At 43.0% G+C, this 26,926-nt stretch overlaps 2 protein-coding genes across 2 annotated transcripts in view; one reads left to right on the top strand and one right to left on the bottom strand.

Moving 5' to 3' along the window:
• Window positions 1-1,630: 1,630 nt before the first annotated feature.
• Window positions 1,631-15,731, bottom strand: LOC139453995 (WD repeat-containing protein 88-like). The gene is made up of 11 exons (XM_071235468.1): window positions 15,471-15,731; window positions 13,491-13,690; window positions 11,112-11,175; window positions 10,229-10,367; window positions 9,235-9,361; window positions 6,730-6,843; window positions 5,268-5,338; window positions 3,608-3,690; window positions 2,793-2,861; window positions 2,449-2,541; window positions 1,631-2,003 (listed from the first exon to the last, which is right to left on the bottom strand). The coding sequence occupies exons 1-11, from the start codon at window positions 15,582-15,584 to the stop codon at window positions 1,875-1,877; spliced, it is 1,203 nt and encodes a 400-aa protein (XP_071091569.1). The 5' UTR covers window positions 15,585-15,731; the 3' UTR covers window positions 1,631-1,874.
• Window positions 15,732-15,935: 204 nt separating this feature from the next.
• Window positions 15,936-26,926, top strand: part of LOC139453996 (E3 ubiquitin-protein ligase MARCHF6-like) — a 32,706-nt gene continuing 21,715 nt past the window's right edge. Inside the window, exons 1-9 of the mRNA XM_071235469.1 lie at window positions 15,936-15,960; window positions 18,362-18,458; window positions 19,761-19,834; window positions 20,970-21,113; window positions 21,577-21,649; window positions 23,631-23,784; window positions 25,792-25,954; window positions 26,488-26,549; window positions 26,892-26,924. Of these exons, the coding sequence (XP_071091570.1) occupies window positions 15,936-15,960; window positions 18,362-18,458; window positions 19,761-19,834; window positions 20,970-21,113; window positions 21,577-21,649; window positions 23,631-23,784; window positions 25,792-25,954; window positions 26,488-26,549; window positions 26,892-26,924 (825 nt within the window). The remainder of the gene's footprint in view (window positions 15,961-18,361; window positions 18,459-19,760; window positions 19,835-20,969; window positions 21,114-21,576; window positions 21,650-23,630; window positions 23,785-25,791; window positions 25,955-26,487; window positions 26,550-26,891; window positions 26,925-26,926) is intronic.

Here is a 26,926-nt window from a genome sequence, read left to right as displayed (position 1 = left end):
GTATTGCAAACTCTCCCTAAGACTTTGACTGGACGTGGAACCGTACAACTAAGGCTATAATGGTCTTGGTTCTCAGGCACTGCCCACATCATCATAAAGTTCAATGCACGTGTCGTTTTTGTTTCCATTTTCATTTTTTTTGTGCATTGTGTTTAAGTATTAGGATTTTTAAAAATTTTTTAAATGGAAATAAAAACAAAATGTGCAGCAGACTTTATGATGACGCAGGTGGCGCCTGAGAACCAAGACTATTATTTTTTTTTAGCCTAAAGTAAACAGAATCAATACGCACATGGATATAGCATATTCTCAGGAACAGATAACCATTTAATGACATTTATTCATCTAAATGGGTAGACTTTTAAAATGTGGCAGAAGTATGAAGTTGACCTTGAGGAACACCATCTTCTTTTGTTTTGAATGATGTTTTCCATTGTGATTTTATTCTATAACTACAAGATTGTGTCTTGGGTGAGAATACCACCTCCATTGCCTTGTGGTAGAGTGACCGGCCAGTGAGCGCATGGTTCTGGGTTGGATCCCTGGCCTCGTCAGCCTAAAAATGCTAAAACTGATGCGCTCTTAACCCATTTCACCTCACCCCTGGTGAGACTCACTCTTTCCAGGATTCACAAGGATGAGGAAACCTAGTATTGACACTGCCTTGTGCCTTACATCATGTGTGCCATAAGTTCAGAGGAACTAGTTAGATTCACACTTAAAGGAATGTGTCGACAATCTGAGGCCAGCAAATCCTGTTGGACAAGACACTGATTTGTTGTGGCCTATTGTGAGACTTGTTACAAAGATTTAACCCTCTCAACTGTCTTCTTCCATTGTTCTCATATTTTGGGGATATGCCATATCAGCATTTACATGTGTAGAAAGCATGATTTCTTCTTGTGTTTTGTGGTGCTACATGGACATCTGTGTGCCAAATGTATTAAAAGTTATTTTTAACAAGTTGTGACTTTATTTTCAGTAAATATCTACATGGCTCCACTGTGGGGTACAAAACATATACAGTGTTGCCATGGTGAGAATGAATCTGGCTCCACCTTTTGGGAGAATGTGGTGTTGCCATGGTTATAATTAAACTGGTTCTACTGTTTCGGAGAATGTGGTGTTGCCATGGTAATCATTGACCTGGCTCCTATGTGGGAGAATGTGATGTTGCCATGGTTATTATCCACCTGGCTCCACTGTGTGGGAGAATGTGGTGTTGCCATGGTAATCATTGACCTGGCTCCTATGTGGGAGAATGTGATGTTGCCATGGTAATCATTGACCTGGCTCCACTGTGTGGGAGAATGTGGTGTTGCCATGGTAATTATTGACCTGGCTTCACTAAGGGAGAATGTTGTGTTGCCATGGTAACAACCCACCTGGCTCCACTGTGTGGGAGATGGTGGTGTTACCATAGTTATTTTAACCCTGATTCCGCTGGTATTAATGTTGTAATACACAAAGTTTGTTGCAACAAGGTGCAAACCACTTACTGGACGTTCCCATGTTCCATGGTATGCCAAAGACAACACAGGCTGAAGATCTTCACATTTTATTGCAGTGTCTCTCAACTCTGATACATGTTCAGCATTTATCGAAGGTAACTGCATCTCACACACTGAATCAAAGTGCAGGACATCACTGTCAATTATTGAAAGGTATCTTGGAGGGATCAGTGTCAGGAAAACCATCAATGATATTTAATACACACGCCATGATGCAGTGAATGGCATGATGGCCTGGCTTGTGGAATGCTGACAGTGAAATCCTTGAATCATACATTTGTCAAAAAGAGACAAAGATTCAATGATACTGACATGATAAAACCATGTCTATCACAGATAAGGGTCATTTAAAATGATGCTAAGCTAAGCCACTGGTTCATGAATCTCCAGCCATGTCTTGCCTGGGTCTTGGAGTCGACAGAAAACGCACAGAGTCAAATCGCGGAAGTTGTCCAGCTGAGCTATTGAGAAAGGCTTGCCGCATGTTGAACACTGAAAAATAATAATAATCACCATGTTAGAATAACACTGACCACTACCAACTGCCAAAGAGGTGCTAGGTCCCATCATTATATGACTATGACAAGATGTTCCAATTACTCTGAATAGACACTCCAGCAACCACTTCACATGAAGCATTCTACTAGGTACCCACCTGTCACAAACTTACTTAATTAAAGGTGTCTTTGGTACAAAAACCTTTATCATTTCCCCTGATTTTCATTTATGAAAAGAGGGTTGGTGCTGTTATATTCTCATGTAATCCTCTTCCTGAGGCAAGGGAGTTAATAGACTATAAAAGTCCAATTTCCACCCTTGCCGAACTACGTTGGAATTTCATACGAGTCCTGTCTCTTCCTACTGAACAATCAGATTCCACCTCTCACATCTCTTGCATTTGTTTTAAACAAAATGGCAATAGTTGTGTTGACCCTACCTTGATGACCTTGAGACCTATGGACTTCCTGTTCTCAAGGACAACAGGGATCTTGTCGGTATCCTCAACATTCCACAGTCGGACGGTCTCGTCCTGCAAATCACATATTGATTATTGTCTAAAATTGGTGTCCGTGTCATTGCTCCTTAAATGAGGAGTAACAATCAACCCCTAATCCCTAGCGACATTCTGATCACTGCCCTTCATGTACTATTTGTCGATCACCATTTCCATAGATAATGTTGTGTAGACAAGGGGTTATCAAAAAATGTAAAAAGCTCCATACTTTTTCCATTTGACAAACATAGAAGACTACAACATATCATTTGCAATCCAACATATACCTTTGAACAAGAGATAAGCCACTTCTGGTCGTCGCTGAAGCAGACGTCATTTATCCAGTCTGTGTGTCCCTGGAGTTTGAAAACAGTTACAGTATTGCATGCTACTACTAGTAAAACAACTTTCTTTTTGGTGTAAATTATTTCATCTAACATACATGAGGGAGTGGATGAGTGAGTGAGTTGGGTTTAATGCTGGTTTGAACAGTATTTCAGGTAATCATCATCATCATCATCATCATCAGGGCTGATCTGGTACACAAACATTATCACAGATCCTGGCCCTGCCAACAGATGCAACTCTGCACAGCAAATTGTGGCACCATAGATCACTTTGCAATTTGTGCCTTCTCTCAACATTTTCGAGAAAGTATCCTCGGAACTTGATGTAGTTCATTTGATTTATTGCAAGTCCTGACTGGCCAGTGATGTGCTCCCAATAGAATCATCAGTACTTCACAGGTTTCTTTGCTTACACAATGCTCCTTCTTTACCACTGCGTGTGTGCGTGTGCGGACTAGTTTGGTCTTGTGCCAGTTTTCTGGTGCCAGGCCACTGAGATACAACTCCGCAGTTTAAAATGGAAACCCTACTCAGACACAGTATATCAATATCAACTCCGAGCTGATCAGTCCTTGTTCTATTCCCTTTATGCAAAGCACCATTTAGGATAAAAAATTTTTTTCTAATAAACATCTTTTAACATCTTTTGGTATGATGCGGCCACATGGTTTATCGCTTTACAATTTTCCAACACACAAGGATTATAGACAGGACAAATCGTGGATCTGATCCCCGGGTGTACTGTGGTATTGTACCTGTAACTTGATCTTCTGGACATGGTTGTCCGTGTCCCACACCACCACACTATGGTCATAAGAGCCCGTCACCAACATCAGGCCTGAAAACATCACATGATTCAACATCAGGCCTGTAAACATCACATGATTCAACATCAGGCCTGTAAACATCACATGATTCAACATTAGGCCTGAAAACATCACACGATTCAACATCAGGACTGAAAACACCACACGATTCAACATCAGGCCTGAAAACATCACACAATTCAACATCCGGCCTGTAAACATCACACAATTCAACATCAGGCCTGAAAACACCACACGATTCAACATCAGGCCTGTAAACATCACACGATTCAACATCAGGCCTGAAAACATCACACGATTCAACATCAGGCCTGAAAACACCACACGATTCAACATCAGGCCTGTAAACATCACACGATTCAACATCAGGCCTGAAAACATCACACGTTTCAACATCAGGCCTGTAAACATCACACGATTCAACATCAGGCCTGAAAACATCACACGATTCAACATCAGGCCTGTAAACACCACACAATTCAACATCAGGCCTGTAAACACCACACAATTCAACATGAGGCCTGAAAACACCACAAGATTCAACATCAGGCCTGAAAACATCACACGATTCAACAACAGGCCTGAAAACATCACACGATTCAACATCAGGCCTGTAAACACCACACAATTCAACATCAGGCCTGTAAACACCACACAATTCAACATGAGGCCAGAAAACACCACACGATTCAACAACAGGCCTGAAAACATCACACGATTCAACAACAGGCCTGAAAACATCACACGATTCAACATCAGGCCTGTAAACACCACACAATTCAACATGAGGCCAGAAAACACCACACGATTCAACATCAGGCCTGAAAACATCACACGATTCAACAACAGGCCTGAAAACATCACACGATTCAACAACAGGCCTGAAAACATCACACAATTCAACAACAGGCCTGAAAACATCACACAATTCAACAACAGGCCTGAAAACATCACACAATTCAACAACAGGCCTGAAAACATCACACGATTCAACAACAGGCCTGAAAACATCACACAATTCAACATCAGGCCTGAAAACATCACACAATTCAACAACAGGACAAAATGAGTGTTTGTTGTAAGGACTTGTTTGTTTACAAGTAATGTGAAAGATATCAGCTTGTGTTGTCTGTATCATACCATGTAACAAGGGAACAACCAGAATGTGGTAAGCACCTTGTTGACCAGGCTGCAAGAAACTTTGTGTATGAAAGGTGTGTGGTTGGTGTGATTGTTGTTTAACAGCACACTCAGCAATATTCCAGCTATAAGATGGTGTCCTGTAAATAATCGAGTGATCTGTATTGTGAACAGCAATCCAAAACAAAACAACCACAAACCACATTTCCCAGAAGGCAACACACTTTCACACCAACACAACAGATTGCCAAACTGACCAAACGTCTTTTTGGTTCACTGTCTTGGCGACCAGATTATGGCATTTACTTTCAAAATGGATTGAGATTGTGGTGTTACACAGAATCTTACTGAAACTAACACACAAGTGTTTGTTAACAATGGAGGCAGCCCCAGGTCTGCACATTTGGCAGAGATGTGAATATAAAGGCATCATCAGGGATCATCTTACCATCTTTGCTGAAATTACAGCAGCTGACTGACCCCTCATGATGACCCTTCAGACACACCGCGCCCTTGGACCTGGAAGTATATTCACACACATAATTCATGCAACTTCCTGTTCACAGGAAGAGCTACTTGATAAATCACCAAGAACAATGATTTGGTTCACGTGGCAATGTCATTACCTGTACATCCCCGTGGCAATGTCATTACCTGTACATCCCCCTGACAATGTCATTACCTGTACATCCCTGTGACAATGTCATTACTTGTACATCCCCGTGACAATGTCATTACCTGTACATCCCTGTGACAATGTCATTACCTGTACATCCCCATGACAATGTCATTACCTGTACATCCCCATGACAATGTCATTACCTGTACATCCCCGTGACAATGTCATTACCTGTACATCCCCGTGACAATGTCATTACCTGTACATCCCCATGACAATGTCATTCCCTGTACATCCCCATGACAATGTCATTACCTGTACATCCCTGTGACAATGTCATTACTTGTACATCCCCCTGACAATGTCATTACCTGTACATCCCCCTGACAATGTCATTACCTGTACATCCCCCTGACAGTGTCATTACCTGTACATTCCCCCTGACAATGTCATTACTTGTACATCCCCATGACAATGTCATTACTTGTACATCCCCCTGACAATGTCATTACCTGTACAACCCCGTGGCAATGTCATTACCTGTACATCCCCGTGGCAATGTCATTACCTGTACATCCCCCTGACAATGTCATTACTTGTACATCCCCCTGACAATGTCATTACTTGTACATCCCCCTGACAATGTCATTACCTGTACAACCCCGTGGCAATGTCATTACCTGTACATCCCCCGGACAATGTCATTACCTGTACAACCCCGTGACAATGTCATTACCTGTACATCCCCCTGACAATGTCATTACTTGTACATCCCCCTGACAATGTCATTACTTGTACATCCCCCTGACAATGTCATTACCTGTACAACCCCGTGGCAATGTCATTACCTGTACATCCCCCTGACAATGTCATTACCTGTACAACCCCGTGACAATGTCATTACCTGTACATCCCCCTGACAATGTCATTACCTGTACATCCCCGTGACAATGTCATTACCTGTACACCCCCCCCACACACACACACACACCCAATGTCATTACCTGTACATCTCCCTGGCAATGTCATTACCTGTACATCCCCCCCCCCCCCCCTAATATCATTACCTGTACATCCCCATGACAATGTCATTACCTGTACATCCCCCTGACAATGTCATTACCTGTGCATCCCTGTGGCAATGTCATTACCTGTGCATCCCTGTGGAAATATCATTACCTGGACATCCCCGTGGCAACGTCATTACCTGTACATCCCCCTGGCAATATCATTACCTGTACATCCCTGTGGCAATGTCATTACCTGTACATCCCCGTGGCAATGTCATTACCTGTACATCCCCGTGGCAATGTCCCACTGCTGCACAGTCTTGTCCCATGAGGTTGTGGCAAACTTCCGCTCATCTTTCGAGATCGCACAGCATGACACAATGTTGAAGTGGCCTCTGCAGAGTTACACAAACACCGGTTACTGTCAAGGTGGAGTTTGGACCAGAAAATCCAGGGATTGATATTACGAACAACCTATGATTATGCAACATTATTGCATAAAATGTCCATCAACTGAATCACCCTTATATGTTCTTGGGAATCCTCTTCAGCAATGTCCACGGCTTTGGTGTAGGTTCTAACACTGTTATCAAGCAGTGATGTACAGAGTATGGTTGACAGAACAGTTGAGTGGAGTAGGATGTCGTACTACTCAACTGTATAAACACTGCCTCTAGGGATGGGATGGGTAACACAAATACTCAGGTCGTGTGGGTACTGACCCGTTGTTAGTCAAGTGATTTATTGTTCAATGACAAAAATTATCTGGAACTCTATGGGTACACTACAAATCATTAGTGTTCGCATTTATTTCTGACTATTCACCCATTCCTTCTGACCTCTAAAGGTCTGAATAAAGATAAAACTTCAGTCAACTTCAGTGTATGCATGACCAGATCGTTAGTGTTCGCATTTATTTCTGACTATTCACCCATTCCTTCTGACCTCTAAAGGTTTGAATAAAGATAAAACTTCAGTCAACTTCAGTGTATGCATGACCATATATCGTTTTATCTAAGTATCTAAATACATTTTGACAGGGCTGCCGTCAAACTATTCCCAAATCAGACATTTGTACCCAACTCTTCAGGCATGCAGTGGGTACCCGGGTAGGGTTGGGTAACGGGGTCGGGTACCCGGGTCGTAAAGTTGACCTCGTCCCAGCCCAAACTGCCTCATACCCGTTTATATATGCTGTCAACCATACTCTGTACATCACTTGCTTGATAACGGTGTAACCTAACGGTACACCGAAACGTTGCTACTACTAATAATAAAGAAGTTGTTCATCCATATATCTTATCCTTACTAAGTACTCCAACTTCTAAATGCCTCTCAAATAAGTCATGTCAAGTAGTCAATACTTCACAGGTTTGTAGACACTATCTTCCTCATCCCCAGGGAATAAATAGTGTTGATATGGTGCGCAGTTGTGACAGGTATTTAGGTTTAATCAAGTAATGAAATGAGCTATGTTAAACTCACAGAAGTGAAGTGAGCCTAGTATGGATCAGATAGTCGTTGCACAAGAAATAGTTGCTGGCTTCCCTCTCGCTCAATCTCATTAAAATCAGAGGGACAGCTTTGCAGTGTAATCGCTGTTTTGAATAACGCACCAAACCATGCCCTGGTTCCAGCGAGAGGCAATCTCATTAAAATCAGACCTCAGTTCTCGCTACCGCTAAACAAAGATCTGAGGACATCCGATGACTGGTCACGTCAGACCGACCTTGCGCGAACTTTGACCGACCAATGAAATGACCAATCAGAAGGCAGCTTTCTCGAGCTTTACGGCACTAATTTCAATTACGCTTCGAAACATATTTGGACAAATTCTCGATTACAAGTTTGAAACCTGAACAAGGGAATATTCTGGAATGGCTACAGTTGTTAAACCCATAACTATCGTTCGGAGTTAAAGTTTTTGAGGCTGCATGATCAGAAATCACATTCTGACTGTCACTTTCATAATCTGGTAAGCGATGCTCTGATTGGTCGGATGAAAGGTCGTTCTGATGTGGGATGTCCTCAGATCTTTGTTTAGCGGTAGCGAGAACTGAGGTCTGATTTTAATGAGATTGCCTCTCGCTGGAACCAGGGCATGGCTTGGTGCGTTATTCAAAACAGCGATTACACTGCAAAGCTGTCCTATGGTTTCAGGTGATGAGGAACATAGTGTATACAAACCAGTGATGTGTTCACGGTGGCCTTCACCCAGTCAACACTTTCTCAACTTGTTTCAACTCACACCATCTTCCTGAGGCAAGGGAGTTAACTGACTAAAAGTCCACTTTCCACCCTTACTGAATTATGCTGGTATTACTGGGCTCGATCGTAGCGCCACTAGAGGCTATTACGAGTCATATCCCTTATATGTCCCTCATACTGTCCAATCAGATTCCACCTCTAATATCACTTGCATTTGCTTCAAATAAAATAGCGTCGCCAAGTGTAGACCATCTGATTGATAATCAAGATCTATTTTGTAATAAAACGGGTCTTACTTTGCAAAGTACATCAAATCACGTGCGTACTTGATTAAAAACATGCAAATTTTTGGAAAATATCTGTTGACGCTAAGTTGTTGGTAAACATGCTTTGCAAAATCCTGCAATTGGCCCCAAACTGCACAGCAGTTTACAAACTGTTTACGATTTTGATTGGACTATGCCTAGACTCGTTAGTCCAGCCAAAATAGAACTCCATAATTGCAGCCTAGTGCAGCAAGGGTGGAAACTGGACTTTTATAGTTTGTTAACTCTCTTGCCTCGGGCAGTTCAACTCACTCCAGCTGAATGGTGGTCGAACAGGTCCTGAGATCGAAGAACTTGGTCACCCTATCCATGGATGTAGTGATGACTTTATCATCCTTGGGGGCGAAGATGCAGCTGGTGATGGTGCTGGAATGGTGGTCTGGAAAACACAAGGAACCGATGCAGAAGTTGAAACTCCAGGGGATTTGCCCAGTATGTCCTACAGGTTTGACAGACACATGGGGTTCACAATCAATACATTCTCTGTCACATTAAGACAAGAGGTAGCAAGATTCAGACATTGTGGTTTTTATGCCTCTCATAATAACATAATATTGTGATTATTAAGCATGATAGGGCATCAATTCATTCTGAGTGACTTCTTGAGTTTGGTTTAATGCTGCTTTGAACAGTATTCAGTCATATCACAGCGTGTCGGCTTGATGTGGGAGGACAGCCTGAGGTGATGCTAAGACAGTACCACTTCGGTGAAACCCATCAACCATTATGGTACTGAAAAGCATAGAAGTGTAAACAAGACGAACAGGGATTCGAACCCACGATAATCGGCTTCTGGCCAACCTAAGGGATGCAACAGCAAATTGAGGCACTGGAGACGACAGCCCCTTTTTCACTCAGATGTCCAATAATTGTTCACAAGTTGAACATCCACATACAGCACTGACTAAGATGGTGACATGACGCTTTCTATACCAACACATTTTCTCTATCCCTAGCAGATCAAGTTGATTGCAGTGTGTGGGGGCACGGGTGGCCCAGTCGTCTAAGGCGCCGCAATTCGCTGTGCAGAGTTGCGTCCCTTGGGCACGCCAGAAACCTATGATTGTGGGTTCGAATCCCGGTTCACCCAAGTTATGTTTCTAGATTTGTCAGCACCATACCCTTGCTCGTGGTTTTCACCAAAGTGGTAAACGTCTAAGACCTGCATCACTTCGGGCTGTTAAAAGCGGCATTAAACCAAACACACTCACTCACTGATTGCAGTGTCGAAATATTCATCTGCTACCTTTGAGGTTGTGAATGATCTCCCCTGATCTGGTGTCCCAGATTTTCAGGATGTTGTCCATGTCGGAGCCGGAGCACACCATCTTCTCGTCATGTGACAGTTTACAGCAGGTGACGACCCCGCCATGCTTCCCGGACCACTGAATACAACAACGTAAACCTCAGTGCACATGTACCAGACCAGAACAACATGTACTACACTAACTGAATAATCTGGAAATCCTGAAAACATGCCTCTTTTGTCAACATGAATATACATGAAACCCTGAAATGAAATGAGATAAATATGCTGTGTTTTCAAAGTACGGTCTGCGACTTTAGCCACTAGTCTGAACCTCAGCTAACACATGGTGGCCATTATGAAAATCAGATTTGAACCTCTTGAACAAATTGAGATGTCATCATTGGTGGAAACAAGGATATGAAGTTTCAGCATCATTTTCCTGCGGCTTCAGAAGGGAAGATGATAACAGATGAAGATGGATGCCAGGCAACCAGGCCATGACATACACTCATTTGACTTTCAGTCAGGTGATTTTGTTTGTTTGTTTGTTTGTTTGTTTGTTGTTTAACACTGCACTCAGCAATATTCCAGCTATATCATGTGTACATGACGACGGTCTATAAATAATCAAGTCTGGACCAGACAATCAAGTGATTGACATCATGAGCATCGATCCATGCAAATGGGATACGATGACAAGCATCAAAAAGTCAGAAAGGTTGACCCCTGGATCCCGTTAGTCGCCTCTTACAACAAGCAAAGTAACCTTTTACAGCAAGCAGGGGATGCTGAAGACCCATTCTACCCCAGATCTTCAAGGGTATTCAGTCAGGTGAGGTAAGAATATTAAATAATCAAACATAATTTGCCCTTTTCTCACCTTTTCTGCAACTTTCTCAGTGTCCCAGAACTTGACCTTTTTGTCCCACCCACAACTGACAAAACTGAAAAATAATCAAACTGTCTGCAACAAGAGTCACACTCATGTACACACAGTCTATGTCTTCTTCCAAGTTGAATCAATGCAGCAATGAAATTAAAATATGTAATAATGTTTTAATGTGAAGTTTACACAATATGGCTTTTCTATTGGTCAAGAGGTCCAATACTGAGGACCAACCGTTGTAAGAACAGTCCATACCTTGATTACATGGAAACTATGCAATTGTTAGTTTGTTACCAAATATATTGTATCATAAAAATACCATACACATGTTGCTGATACAGAATTATACATGTTATTAGATAGCTATGGGATAAATCACAAAAAATAATGAAGAACGAAGCAGTGTTTATTTGTTATTGTTCTATCATGATGTTGTTTCTGGAGATTTGAACATGCATTTGCAACTTGATGACGTTATTTTTTAGAGGGAAGTGTCTCATGAGTTGTTCCCCATATCGATGTAGGTGAGGTGAAATTGGGTTAAACATCGCGTCCAAGATTATTGCACTTAAATAGCGAAGTGCATGTACGTGTGTGTGTTTGTGTGGCTGCTTGTACTAGTCCGGACTGATGCTGATTTATAGTGCTAGCTCACTCAGACACAGTATACTGACACCGAGCCGACCAGTCCTTGTTTTAGCCCCTTAATGCAGAGTGCCAGACAGGGTAACAACAAGTACCACTGGGCATGTCTTTTGGTATGACATGGTCGGGGATCGAACCCGGGACTTTCCGCTCTCCGGGCGGACATATAGATGTAGCTTGACAATGCAGATGAATGCAACGGCCAAAAGATCGCACCCAAAAGTGGGAGACATATGATAATCGGCATTGGGAGAAGAGGTGCAGATAATTGACGTGAAAATTTTGGGAATACCAAACTTAATCCGCCTGTCCATAAAATGGATTTGTCTGACAATGACGAGGTCGGATTGCATTCAGGGAGTCATCATTATTTAAATATGGGTAAATGTTTTTTAAGCTTGTATATTTTATTGACATCCGTAAAAGGGCTGTACAAAATGTTGATATCTCATTATCTGAAGTTGAATGAAAAGGTGGAGTGTCAGTCACTTTATCCTAAAAGGCTAGTATCCTTGAAATCAAGAATGGAAATGAGATGAAATAGTTACATCAGTTCAATAAGTGTGTTGCAGTAAGTTCCATTTTCCTATACTTAATCCCAAGTACTTTTTTCACAAGGAATAAATCTGTAAAGTAGATTTTTTGTGTTTGGAGTTGATCACACATGACTGTTGTAATGCACAACAGATGTTGGTTACATGAGGAAATCCTGGAATGTGTTGTAGGAAAATAGGTTGCCATTCATTTTCTATCATTTGTACATACAGTAATCGTCAACACCCTGTGGGACTTGCTACTCAAAACCATGGCAATTAACACTCATAGAAATTAACTATGTGTAAAGGAAAGTAATAATCATCATTGTCTTTTTTTCACTTGAATGACAATCCTGCTATTTAGTCTTATCCGAGTGAAAAATGTTGTTTTAAAGACTTTACATTGGCAGCAATACTTAAGTCTGTTCTTTGAGTGTTGATAATTCATGCACTTTTATGAACTAAGTATATTTGACCAATGGTGACTTAACTTGATCCAGGCATTGAACTTGTGGTTTAGGTCACAGACTGATACATGTCGGAGGACCTGTGAAGATCTGGGTTAGAATATAACAAATGTCATATTTGGGATAACACTTTCTTAGTAAAGTACAGATTCTCGTACTTTTGGGGGTTGAGTCCCATGCGGGATTCGAACCCACACTGCCAGAGTCAGGCACCAAATTGCCAGCACACAAGTCAGCGATCTAACCAACTCAGCCACCGAGGCTTCCACAAAAATGAAAGTCTGACAACTGGTAGTCTAGATCATGTACTTTGTGTACCCCTCTGACAAGTGTAAATTGGCATGGTTCCTATCGCTGAAAGAAATGCCATTTAGAAAGTGGCCAAATGTAACAAATGCTATATTTGAGATAACACTTTCTTAGTAAAGAACAGATTCTCGTACTGTTTTGGGTTGCGGGATTCAAACCCACGCTGCCAGAGTGCGGCACCAAATTGCCAGCACACAAAGTCAGCGATCTAACCCACTCAACCACCTTTTTAGATCGCTGACTTTGACTAGTGGACACAAACTGTTAATTCCTAATGCTGGAGGATGATTTCTGGCCCCTTCACAAGGGGGATGTCAAAATGTCAATATTGTTGGTGTTTCTGGTGCCACTTCAATGTTATCAGTGAATGAATCACTCTTGCTTCATCTCTACAACTGTATCTGGTCATACTCTACCATTTTCCATCTGATGAGATCCTAGCTTCATTGACTGCCATGTCATGGATGTTGTCCAGGCTCTGTAGCACTCCCCCTGACTTGAAGCTCCACAGCTTGACGCTCTTGTCATCTGATGCCGTCACAAATTTGGTACCATCGTTGAAAAACTGGCAGCTGTTTACTCCTTTCGAATGCTCCCTTAAAACTCGCATACGTACCTAGCAAACAAAAGACACAGTGACATGGTTCAAAAGTAAAAGGTGTAATAAAATGCAAAGGAGTCATAAACTGTCAAAGGCTATGTATAAAGGACTATCCTATCAAGGGCTATGTACATACGAGAGGCGTTCAATAAGTCTTCCACGTAGGGCAGATTTCATTTGCTGGAACAGGAAATAGTCACTGGGGGCTAAGTCTGGGCTGTAGGGTGGATGATTTAACTGTACAACCCAGACTTAGCCCCCAGTGACTATTTCCTGTTCTGGCAAATGAAATCTGCCCTACGTGGAAGACACTTCCAGGATGACGAGGACATAAAGGCTGCCACAGAGGCGTGGTTAGAGGGCCTATCTGCGGATTTCTATAAAAGTGGTATTAAAAGCTTGAAGGACAAATGGAATAAGTGTATTGAGGTGAATGGAGATTATACTGAAAAATAAGTGCAAAAGATATTCTGCGACTTGGTCTTATATTGAAGTTGCAAAACCTATTGAATGCCCCTCGTATCAAGCAAGTCAGAGAGCCTGACCACCAAATCCTGTTTGTCGCCTCTTGCGACAAGCATTGTCGCCTTTTAAGGTAAGCATGGGTTGCTGAAGACCTAATCTTCGCCGGATCTTCACAGGGCTCTAGATTATTGGATAGAGGTTGACACAATGTTGAATTATTGCCTGTTCTAAAGTTCAATTGGACACAGCAGACAGAAAATTTTCTGACATGGTAAAAGATTTGTTTCTGAGTCAACTAACAATTATTCAGTTTCAAACATACATATGGATTTATTTATATTTATACTCAGGGTCTGTGCGGAAAGATAAAAAAATGTGTCCAAGCTAATCCAATGAGCCCTAATTTCCTTTTAAAGATGGTTTGGATGACCAATAATGACACTTGTTTCTATGCAACTATACCCATCGATAGTCACAATCATGTGCACAGATTATTAGCTACTTCCATGCAGTTTCACACAACACGTTCTCTCCTCTACCATAGTAGATGTTATCATAGCAGGGTTCCTGTCTTGTTGGGGCTGGAGTGAATTCGTAACTAAACCAATTCGCAGCCAATGGAGAATTTCTGGCCAATCCCAACTCGTAGACAAAGTGAACTCATAGATAAAATAAATACAATAGAGAAATAGAACTGAATAATAATTTATTCAATATACATATTGAACATTATGTGGCAAAGATATTTCAAGTCTAAAATTTTGAATGAAAATAAATATTGATGCATAATGATGATTTGGTTAATATTTCTTGCTCACATTTCACACAGCTAGTTTTGATTCTTATCTTTTACAGAGATAGATGTGGAAGCTATAATTAATCTCCTTCTCAGCTTGGATGCACAGTTCCAATTGTCCTCAACTTGGGTATACTTACCTGATCATTTATTTGTAATAGTAGTTATCCTGCAAAACCTATCACAACAAAATAATTATAATGGTAATAGACTTCACTCAGCAATTACGAATGATCCTCTTACCCAATTATTTCTTTATCATTCACATCTGATACTGTTGAGATAAGTGAAAGACAAAGATAGTAATTATCATTCAATTCCAGTATAACAATGGTGTCTACGATTTCACTTCTGGTTTGTCTACGAATTCACCGCAAATTGTGTCGACGAGTTGGCGGTGTCTACGAATTCACCGCATCCCTTAGTGGTGTGCTGCAGTTGTTTACAGAATCCTGAATGGAAACAAAGTTGTTAAAAAAAACTGTTTAAACAAAATATCGGTTTCTGTTAATTGGTCTAAAACTTAGAATATACCTGGGCTAAGTCTTCGTGTTCCCAGACGGCCTTGTCTTTCTGTGCATCATTTTGTGCTGCGAGATTCAGATCTCGACTCAGCTCCAGGGCCAAATCTAATTCATCTTCTGCCATGTTTCCAATAGTTTCCTTACTAATTACTTTTGAGCATGTCAAGTCGCCAGGTCTGGTTTATTTGTGACCTATACAGTTAATAAAATCTCACATGTTAAAGGCATTACAATATAACCTCATTCATGTTTCGCAAACTTTTTGCGTCTATCGTTACCAACCGGAAGTTGGTCGGTGCGAATCTGCGTGCGATTGTCGTAACAAAAGGAAATACCGTTAGTTAATTGAACAGTAAGATCGGGAATCACATTTTTATACTAACGATCTTGCATAAAGACAATACCTATTTCTAGGATTAGTATGGTGCTTTCAATATCTATCCTTGGAAAACGACGTAACGACATTCCCTCCAATATGGATGACCAAGAGGGACAGCCAGGTAAAATCTATCATTATTTTCACCATTTAACTTGCAATCTGGACATATTGATGTTGGTATATGAAATATACGGACATAACAGTATCTACTTTTCATCTGTATGTAGTAGCTACTCATATACAATCCATTGTTATCCAATACACGTTTGTTTACCTGATGGTGGTGCGAATCGTAAAGTTTCTGTTTGTTTGGTGACAAAATGTCTGCAAAAGCAGCACGTAGCAGTCTATTTGATGCCACAAAATGCTGTATTTGTCGTTATTCATTACAGTCAAGATGTGGGGATGAGGTTATCATCATAAAATTCTAAGTGGCTCGACATCTTCAATGCTAAGATTAGTCTTTATCAGTTCCTATCAGTAATGGATTCAAGGGGTATGTTTGTTTTTTAATGGGGTCTCTGGTAATATAGCCCATGTTATCATTGTTTTAATACGACCAGGTCTGAGGAAAATACCATTTGGTAGTGTTCATAAATTAGGGTATCAAATATGTTTATTTTTGGTTGATTTAAACATAATGAATCCTTGATATGCTTAGGATATCACCCAGCCTGGATGATACTGCCCACATAGCCTATTTAGCCTTTCTGGCCACTGTTGAACGTATGCTTGTGGAACTGCAAGAAGTTTGGACATTACAAGAAAAGATGCATGCTAATGCTATTTTCACTTCCTTGTGTAAGATGTCAGTAAAATTTTTATTGAAATAAACATGGAACAGCGAAATGTTTAATTTGTCTCTGCACACAAATTGTGATAGGATGAAATGCAATCTACATGATCTATGTAATGAATATCAGTATATGAAGTTAGAGATTTCTTTTTGCAGAACATCCTGATGGATACCTACATCATGTACATGAGCCAATAGATAACAATTTTATTGTCTTCCGAGATGTATGAAAAATTTTGATGCTCTCCTTTTTTTAAGCATGTTTAGTCATTATATTCAAAAATAATCAAGGTGACTGCTTAACATGCTTATGGGTTTGCTGCTAACATATCTGACAATCAGAGTCAGAATTGGTTTCTGCTACCTTACCATGCCTACTGTGCTTGTGAGTGTCAGCTAAAAGTAGGATTGCATAGTTTCAATGTGTGATTGATTATGATAGCAGCAACATATAAGACTTATACTTACACTTATTGTATTTATGGAAATACAGTGTTCCCTTGCCATTGCGCCCTTCAATATAGTGCTTACTCAGTTATCGTGCGTGGTAACGCATGGCTCCCAAATTTACGTTTTTAATTAACTCAAGTTTTTCTTTGCCCAAAACATTATCAGCTGATTACCATGAGATGGTAAAACTGGAAATACCAGTCAACAAATCCGTAATGAAGTATGCAATTTAATGCTATTATTAGACTAAAATGATATATATAATTTTTTTTAATCTCAAAATGTTAGCTCATTTGGAGAAAAACCCAATTGAGTGATTAATAGATGAGTGAAAAATATTGATTACCCAATGAAAAATGTACTAACCCAATTAAAATAGAAACCTTAGAGTAAAAACTCAATTTCTATTGAAAAAGGTTATCTGGCGCTCTGTTGAGGGGTAATGAATTGTGTAGTACCTCAGTAGGATCAGGGACAACTTGTTCAGGGAAAATAGTGTGTGTACATGTTGTGTGTGTGACCTGTTAATGTTGTTCTGGAAAATCAAACATGGATCCACATGATTTATCATGATGATGATGATTACCGTGATTACATTGTTAATCAATCAAGTCAATTGAACACCTAGATGTCACTAACCATGCTAGCCTAGACTACACCATGTAATAATAATAATAAAAAAATAAAAAGTAAATAGATAATAATAATAATAATAATAATAATAATAATGGACATTTCTGTTGCGCCATATCCACCTACAGCGCTACATAAAACATGGAAGCATAGCTTGAGGGTAAGATCCAATGGGAATCGGACGTAGTGACATCTGGAGAGATGGGTTTTCAGGATTGATTTGAAGGAGGCCGGAGAGGGAGACGACTTGATGTCCACTGAAGCATACCGTGCATGTGGTGCAGTAGCCGATACAGACGATGAGCCTTCAAAAATAGAAACAAATCAACATTTCATAAAATAGTGTGACCAATGTTCTGTGTCATGCATGTGGCAAGTGCAGTATGTGTAGACCATCTTTCCGCTTTTGAGGGGCGGTCGGGTAGCCTAGTGGTCAAAGCGTTCGCTTGTCATGCCGAAGACCCGGGTACGATTCCCGACATGGTAACAATGTGTGAAGCCCATTTCTGGTGACCCCTGCGGTGATATTGCTGGAATATTGCTAAAAGCGGCATAAAATCAGATTCACTCACTCACTCACTCTTTCCGCTTTTATCATGTTCACACTGATTCAGATATATCAAACTTGTTATTTTATTTTCAGATATTTGTCGGGTGTGTCGCTGTGAAGGGACCCCTGACAAGCCTCTCTATCATCCTTGTGTGTGTATGGGCAGTATCAAGTTCATCCATCAAGATTGGTGCGTGTTCTAATAATAATATTGATAATAATAATTAGTGTATTTGTTAGGTGCTGTTTCCATCCGCTATGTGGTTACTCAAAGTGCACTAAATTATTACCCCGGTCAATGGATCAGTGTGCACTCAACAATCATTCTCAGCTCCGTGGGGAGTATACAACTCAAGCTGCCTGTTAGCATGGTTAGGGGCTAGATGGTTAACAGCAACATTGCCATCTCATCCTACCGGGTACCCATTCACTGCTGGGTGAACCGAGGCACATTTTCTAACAAAGTCACTGGCCCAAGAGACACCACATGTGTTATATGTGTAGGACCAAAGCCCTAGAAACTCCTAGGAGCCAAGCTGCCGAACATGATAACCCATACTCTCCGCCGCCAACGTTGCTCAACCTCACCTGATTTGTGACCTGGGCTGGTGGGGTTGCCTAGTTGTTAAAGAGGTTGTTCGTCACGCCGAAAACTGGGTCCTATTCCCGACATGGGTACAATGTGTGAAGCCCATTTGTGGTGTCACCCGCTGTTTTATTGCTGGAATATTGCTAAAAGTGGCATAAAACCATACTCACTCACTGATTTGTGACCTGTGCGCTGTGCACAGGACCACATGCCATTAGTCACTTGATTATTTTTGTATACATTTTCGACAAATCACAGAGGATTGAAACATTATTCTCAGGTGGTGGAGTGTTTGGCATGTTTAGTGTATAGACAGTATTGGACACAACATGTTTCAGTGCCATTACCATGATTACTTACGTTTAGAGGTATCTCTCTCACATGTTTGTTTGTTTGTTGGTTGTTTAACGCCGCACTCAGCAATATTCCAGCTATATCACAGCGGTCTGTAAATAATTGAGTGTGGACCAGACAATCCAGTGGTTGACATCATGAGAATCAAATTACGCAATTGGGACACAGTGACATGCATCAACCAAGTCAGCAAGCCTGATCACCCTATCCCATAGTCGCCTCTTACGACAAGCATAGTCGCCTTTTACGGCAAGCATGGATTGCTGAAGACCTGTTCTACCCCAGGTCTTCACAGGTCTGCCTCACATGTTGGCCTTTTGCAGATATGCCTATGCTTGCAATTTGAGAAAGACCTTCATCATTTGAATCTATTCACTATCAAACAGCTCTCTCTGTGTAAATCATGATGTATGTACTTCGAAAGGTAGGTAGATAAACACTTTTTGACTTGAAATTTCCACATATTCTTCTGTGTCTACTGTGTATGTTATGGCCCGGACAATATTCATCAGTTGTACTGCTAATAATTCCCATGTTATTCACTTTCAGTCTTGTCCAATGGTTGAAATACAGTCGCAAAGAATACTGTGAATTATGCAAACACAAATTTGCATTCACACCAAGTAAGTATATGTTGATAATTTGTCCGTTTGATTGACATAAGTCATGTTGTTCAACACAATTGGTGCATGTACACTTCGATGTACAGTAAACTACGTTTATAACGAACATGCTTGTAACAAACTGATGGATATAACAAACTTATTTTTTGGTCCCGGCCATTTGCTGCATATATACTGTATTTTTGCTTATAACAAACTGCAGTTATAGCAAACTAACATTAGTGGTCCCGTTGAGTTCGTTATAACCATAGCTTACTGTAATTAGATTTTTCTTGTTCATGTGGATTCTAAATTGTGACCTTGTCTGATGTATTTCAAGTGAGAGTATTATCATGATTATCCTGCCACAATGAAGTTGGCAGAAATATGGAAACATTTTCCTATCTGTGTGGTCAGGCACACTTTGTTTCTCTTGATTGGAGACTGCAAGATATGCTGGTTCTCACTGTCAATAATACATGTAATGATGTTCATTATTTATGATATGCCAAATCCACACCCTAAAGCATGCTCAAAGTGCTTTGTTATTACCCCGTCAAAGGATCAGTGTGCAGTCGATTTTCATTCTCAGCTCCCTGGGGAGTATTGAAGCCAATCTGCCTGTAGTGCTAGAAGGTTAACAGTCATATTACAATCTGATCCTACCTACCGGGTAGTGTATTGTACGTTTTGATAATTACGAGGTGATGACTTTCACTGACTCAGAAAAAGTGTGCATGTTTTTACTTCGAAGCGGGGTATAAGGGATTTATTCTCCTGCTCAGAAATCCACGTGCAGCCTGTGTTGTTTGTGGCAGGGTATAAGGGATTTATTCTCCTGCTCAGAAATCCACATGCAGCCTGTGTTGTTTGTGGCAGGGTTTAAGGGATTTATTCTCCCACTCAGAAGTTTATTTCCTCCCAGGCGGGAATCATAGTATTTTATTAAGATCACATGAACCAATCAGATCTCATTTTTCTGCCATGAGGTATGAAAATGAAGTTAATGTGAGAAAAGACTGCTTGCATTTTCGCATTTAATTCACTCTCGCTTTAAATTCAAGATTTACAGTACCTGTCAAGTGTTGTGGTGTTGTCTAAGGAACGTTGTGTATGCATACCAGTTGTGGTGTTACCTATTCTCTTTTCTCCACAGTTTACTCGCCAGACATGCCGAAGCGGCTTCCTATCAAAGATATAGTGAGTGGTCTGTTGAAGAGCATCGCCCGTGCTGTCCGGTACTGGTTTCATTACACACTGGTGGCCTTTGCCTGGCTGGGAGTTGTGCCGCTCACAGCGTGTAAGTAACAATAGGTTGTGTCTGTAAACCAGTAGCATTAAGCTGATATTTCTCCTTTGCCTGGCTGGGAGTCGTGCCGCTCACAGCGTGTAAGTTACAATAGGTTGTGTCTGTAAACATGGTAAACCAGTAGCCACTGCAAACATGACAGGAGGCTGATATTTCTCCTGTCCACATTAAACCCATTTGAATGTGAAATGTAAGTACAATGCCTTACCATGCTGAATGACAGACTTCCTCCTGATCCCACATATATTCAATATGGATGTGACATGGGCATGATACTGTTATGGCTTGATCATGTTGATCAGAACGTCTGAGGGACCTGTAACACTGAGATGAATGTTGGTTGCTTGTATTGTGCTAAAAACATCTGTCCCAAAACTACATGCAAAGTGTCATTGATATCCGTTTACAAGTTTATTGATGTTATTTTTGAAGCATGTTTTGGTTGCTATTGCAGGTCGTATCTATCGCTGCCTCTTCACAGGGTCAGTGAGCTCCTTGTTGACGCTTCCTCTTGACATGCTGTCTACGTAAGTCACACACCAGGCCTATGATCAATAGGCCGAAGCGCTTTCTCAGTGCTTTCTTAGCTTTCTCCACGGACGTTCGGGTGCTATCGAACAATGTGTCAGCCACCTCCAGCAGAGTGAGCGAGTAAGTGAGTTGGGTTTAATGCCGCTTTTAACATTATTCCAGTTATATCACGGCGTGTCAGCTTAATGTGGGAGGAAAGCCCGAAGTGATGCAGGTCTCAGACGTTTACCACTTCGGTGAAACCCACGAGCACGGGTATGGTGCTGACAAACCTAGAAACATAATTGGGGCGAACTGGGATTCGAACCCACAATCAGAGGTTTCTGGCGTGTCCAGGGGACGCAACTCTGCACAGCGAATCGCGGCGCCTTAGACGACTGGGCCACCCGTGCCCCCTCCTCCAGCAGAGGGCATGGTTTTCAATATGGTGTTTCAGACTGATTTTAGTAATAGTGTTGAACATTGTGTATGTAAAGTATTATTGTTTATGATATAGATATGATAAACTTACCATTAGCTAAACGGTCACCGATCAGACAACAAAACTCAAGTTTACGGCATTATTGTGACATAAGCCGAAAATATCGAAATGTAATATTTGCAGGCTCCGCATTTGTCTAAGTAGCCCATCTTTGTCCCTCGGTGTGCCTCCTCTTCAGTATGTGCAGAGGCACTAGAAAGCGTGAACAGCATGCATTACGTTCATAGGGAATTATTTTCAGAGGCGCTTGCTGGTGCATCGGCACATAATGGCTTATTGAATGCACCTCAGTACTGCAGTTGTACACATCATAGCAATGAGGGGGCACGGGTGGCCCAGTCGTCTAAGGCGCCGCAATTCACTGTGCAGAGTTGCGTCCTTTGGGCACGCCAGAAACCTATGATTGTGGGTTCGAATCCCGGTTCGCCCTGATTATGTTTCTAGGTTTGTCAGCACCATACCCGTGCTCATGGGTTTCACCGAAGTGGTAAACGTCTGAGACCTGCATCACTTCGGGCTTTCCTCCCACATTAAGCTGACACGCTGATATAACTGGAATACTGTTAAAAGCGGCGTTAAACCCAACTCACTCACTCACTCATAGCAATGAATATTGTGTGGGTGGAATCTATGGTGTTTTCAGGCAGCACTTCAGCATGTTTATCCATAATGTGAGTTACAAACATTGTTAATGATACCAACAAAATGGCGGCCAGTCCCATTGATTATGATAAAGTATGCGAGAAATTCAACCTTGAAAAACTGAAAAACCTTTAAAAAAAACAACCTTAAAAAAGACTTTGATGCAAAGGGAGTCTTTGTGTTCATTAAAACATTAAAACTGGCGGTGGCAAGTCCCTTACCCATTTCCTTATCTTGATGTTTGATAGGTTTGTGAAATGTAAGTAAAAATCAAGTGCGGGTAATATTTGAGGTCTCGAAAACCACAGGGATGGATCCAGGAGTTAGTGTAGGTTTACCGAAATGCGAGTCTTGGAGATATAGACAATGCAGGCATCCTTAGGATGGGAAATATACATATCTACACTGTTGTTGTTTTGTTGTTTAACGCCGCACTCAGCAATATTCCAGCTATATGATGGCGGTCTGTAAATAATCGAGTCTGGACCAGACAATCCAGTGATTAATATCATGAGCATCAATCCACGCAATTGGGATCGATGACATGCATCAACCAAGTCAGCGAGCCTGACCAACCGATCCCGTTAATCGCCTTTTACGACAAGCATAGTCACCTTTTACGGCAAGTATGGGTTGCTGAAGACCTATTCTATCCTGGAATCTTCATGGGTCCATATCTACACTGAAGATACCTACAATAAATATGACTGCCTGAGCTAATTATTGTTCAGTGTTATTTGTATGAGCGTATGCTGAGAAGGATTGTATTTGTCCCCCAGGGATTAGTGATGAAGATGTAGCCTCATTATTGGTTTACAGCCTATATACTTATGTTGTCATGTTGTGTGTTTCAGGGAGAACTTGGCATCCGATTGTTTCCAGGGCTGTTTTGTAGTGACCTGTACGTTGTGTGCATTCATCAGCTTGGTGTGGCTCCGGGAACAGATCCTGCATGGCGGAGGGCCTGACTGGCTGGAGCAGGATAATCAGCCTGGGGGAGGACAGAGGGTAGGTGGGGACTGTGGGGTGTGACAGCCAGGTGTGGGACAGAGGGTGGATGGGAACTGTGGGCGTAGTATCCAGGTGGGGGACAGAGGGCAGGTGGGAACTGTGGGTGTGGTAGCCAGGTGGAGGACAGAGGGTAGTTGGGACTGTGGGCATGGTAGCCTGGTGGGGGACAGAGGGCAGGTGGGAACTGTGGGTGTGGTAGCCAGGTGGGAGACAGTGGGCAGGTGGGAACTGTGGGTGTGGCAGCCTGGTGGGGGACAGAGGGCAGGTGGGGACTGTGGGTGTTGTAGCCAGGTGGGGGACAGAGGGCAGGTGGCGACTGTGGGTGTGGTAGCCAGGTAGGGGAGAGACGGCAGGTTGGGACTGTGGGTGTGGTAGCCAGGTGGGGGACAGAGGGCAGGTGGGAACTGTGGGTGTGGTAGCCAGGTGGGGGACAGAGGGCAGGTGGGGACTGTGGGTGTGGTAGCCAGGTGGGGGACAGAGGGCAGGTGGGAACTGTGGGTGTGGTAGCCAGGTGGGGGACAGAGGGTAGTTGGGACTGTGGGTGTGGCAGCCTGGTGGGGGACAGAGGGCAGGTGGGGACTGTGGGTGTGGTAGCCAGGTGGGGGACAGAGGGCAGGTGGGGACTGTGGGTGTGGTAGCCAGGTAGGGGACAGAGGGCAGTTGGGGACTGTGGGTGTGGTAGCCAGGTGGGGGACAGAGGGCAGGTGGGGACTGTGGGTGTGGTAGCCAGATGGGGGACAGAGGGCAGGTGGGGACTGTGGGTGTGGTAGCCAGGTAGGGGACAGAGGGCAGTTGGGGACTGTGGGTGTGGTAGCCAGGTGGGGGACAGAGGGCAGGTGGGGACTGTGGGTGTGGTAGCCAGGTAGGGGACAGAGGGCAGTTGGGAACTGTGGGTGTGGCAGCCTGGTGGGGGACAGAGGGCAGGTGGGGACTGTGGGTGTTGTAGCCAGGTGGGGGACAGAGGGCAGGTGGCGACTGTGGGTGTGGTAGCCAGGTGGGGGACAGAGGGCAGGTGGGGACTGTGGGTGTGGTAGCCAGGTGGGGGACAGAGGGCAGGTGGGAACTGTGGGTGTGGTAGCCAGGTGGGGGACAGAGGGTAGTTGGGACTGTGGGTGTGGCAGCCTGGTGGGGGACAGAGGGCAGGTGGGGACTGTGGGTGTGGTAGCCAGGTGGGGGACAGAGGGCAGGTGGGGACTGTGGGTGTGGTAGCCAGGTAGGGGACAGAGGGCAGTTGGGGACTGTGGGTGTGGTAGCCAGGTGGGGGACAGAGGGCAGGTGGGGACTGTGGGTGTGGTAGCCAGGTAGGGGACAGAGGGCAGTTGGGGACTGTGGGTGTGGTAGCCAGGTGGGGGACAGAGGGCAGGTTGGGAATGTGGGTGTGGTAGCCAGGTAGGGGACAGAGGGCAGTTGGGGACTGTGGGTGTGGTAGCCAGGTGGGGGACAGAGGGCAGGTTGGGAATGTGGGTGTGGTAGCCAGGTAGGGGACAGAGGGCAGTTGGGGACTGTGGGTGTGGTAGCCAGGTAGGGGAGAGAGGGCAGGTTGGGACTGTGGGTGTGGTAGCCTGGTGGGGGACAGAGGGTAGGTGGGGACTGGGTGTGGTAGCCAGGTGGGGGACAGAGGGCAGGTGGGAACTGTGGGTGTGGCAGCCTGGTGGGGGACAGAGGGTAGGTGGGAACTGTGGGCAGATTCGAGACAGCCAGGTGGAGGACACAGAGTAAATGAAGTGTGTGTACAGTGGGTGTAGGAGGCAGGTGGGTACAGGGGGTAGGTGGGGTGTGTGGACAAAGGGGTGTGGCAGCCAGGTAGTGACAGAGGGTTGGTAGAGACTGTGGGCAGTGGTGAGATGGTGACAGGGTGGGTGTGGACTGGGAATTTTGTCCCGTGGGTCCCAGGTGGCATTTGGAGGACAGCAGGGTATAGGTCAGGACAATGGGTTTTTGGGTAGATAGTGATGAGACAACCAACTTGAGGATCACCTGAATCTATGTGATGAAATGTTTCAGAACTTCCTTGATGGAGGTGCCATGAATAACCTCATTGGTGGGTTTGCTGGCGGCAACCGAGGCGGAGGTAATCAGAATGATGGTAACCCTGGCAACCTCGGGGGGGACGATGACCGGGGAGATGAAGGGGAAGGTGAGATGAACGCCAACAATGTGGCACAGGGTGAGTAGCTGTAGAAGAGGGGTAGTTAGTAGTGTTTTTCATCCTTTGAATAGTGTGGACTTGTGTTTATAGTGTGGACTTGTGTTGGTAGTGTGGAGTTGTGTTGATAGTGTGGACTTGTGTTGATAGAGTGGACTTATGTTGATAGAGTGGACTTGTGTTGATAATATGGACTTGTATTGATAGTGTGGACTTGTGTTGGTAGTGTGGACTTGTGTTGATAGTGTGGACTTGTGTTGATAGAGTGGACTTGTGTTGATAGTGTGGACTTGTGTTGATAGTGTGGAGTTGTGTTGATAGTGTGGACTTGAGTTGATAGTGTGGACTTGTGTTGATAGTGTGGACTTGTGTTGATAGTGTGGAGTTTATATCACTGCAGTAAAACTGTCCTGATTAACAAATGTCTGAACTTATGAATCACAGTTACAAACCAATGTATGAAGACAATGCTGAAAGTATTAGATTGGAGGATGTATTTCCAGATAAACACATCAAACTCTTTTCAAAGCAGTGTTAAATCGAACTTGTTTCAGATGACAACAACTGGAACCCCATCGAGTGGGACCGGGCTGCTGAGGAGCTGACGTGGGAGAGGGTAGGCATTCTTGGCCATCTTTGTAGAGTCTGGGAACTTCTGCCTCGTGATATGTCCTGACAAATGGATCAGTTGTTTAGTATGGGTGCTATGTATGACTGTTGTGTGCATCCACCATGAGACACCTCCTGTCATTTTCATGCCAACTAGGAGATATGGATCACTTCTCTAGCTAGGAGCTTGTCAATCACTGGATTATCTGGTCCAGATTTGATTATATACAGACCGCTGTCATATAGCTGGAATATTTAAAAGTTATCAATCTATGTTTGTTTCAAAATGAAATTAAGATATTGACACGAAATATGCCACCAATATCATTAGTAACGTTTGTTGTTGCAGTTGCTCGGTCTGGATGGATCCCTCGTGTTCCTGGT

The sequence above is a fragment of the Haliotis cracherodii genome, unplaced genomic scaffold (assembly GCF_022045235.1).
Source record: "Haliotis cracherodii isolate W230 unplaced genomic scaffold, xgHalCrac1.p SCAF_10, whole genome shotgun sequence".
Taxonomy (NCBI): Eukaryota; Metazoa; Mollusca; class Gastropoda; order Lepetellida; family Haliotidae; genus Haliotis; species Haliotis cracherodii.
This window is presented reverse-complemented; position numbering and strand designations above follow the sequence as displayed.

Coding starts and splice junctions, on each gene's coding strand:
- LOC139453995 (XM_071235468.1), bottom strand. CDS start 15,584: ATGGCAGAAGATGAATTAGATTTGGCCCTGGAGCTGAGTCGAGATCTG. Junction 13,691..15,470: donor AACACGAAGACTTAGCCCAG/GTATATTCTAAG, acceptor TTTGTTTGCTAG/GTACGTATGCGAGTTTTAAG. Junction 5,339..6,729: donor ATTGCCACGGGGATGTACAG/GTAATGACATTG, acceptor ATATACTTCCAG/GTCCAAGGGCGCGGTGTGTC.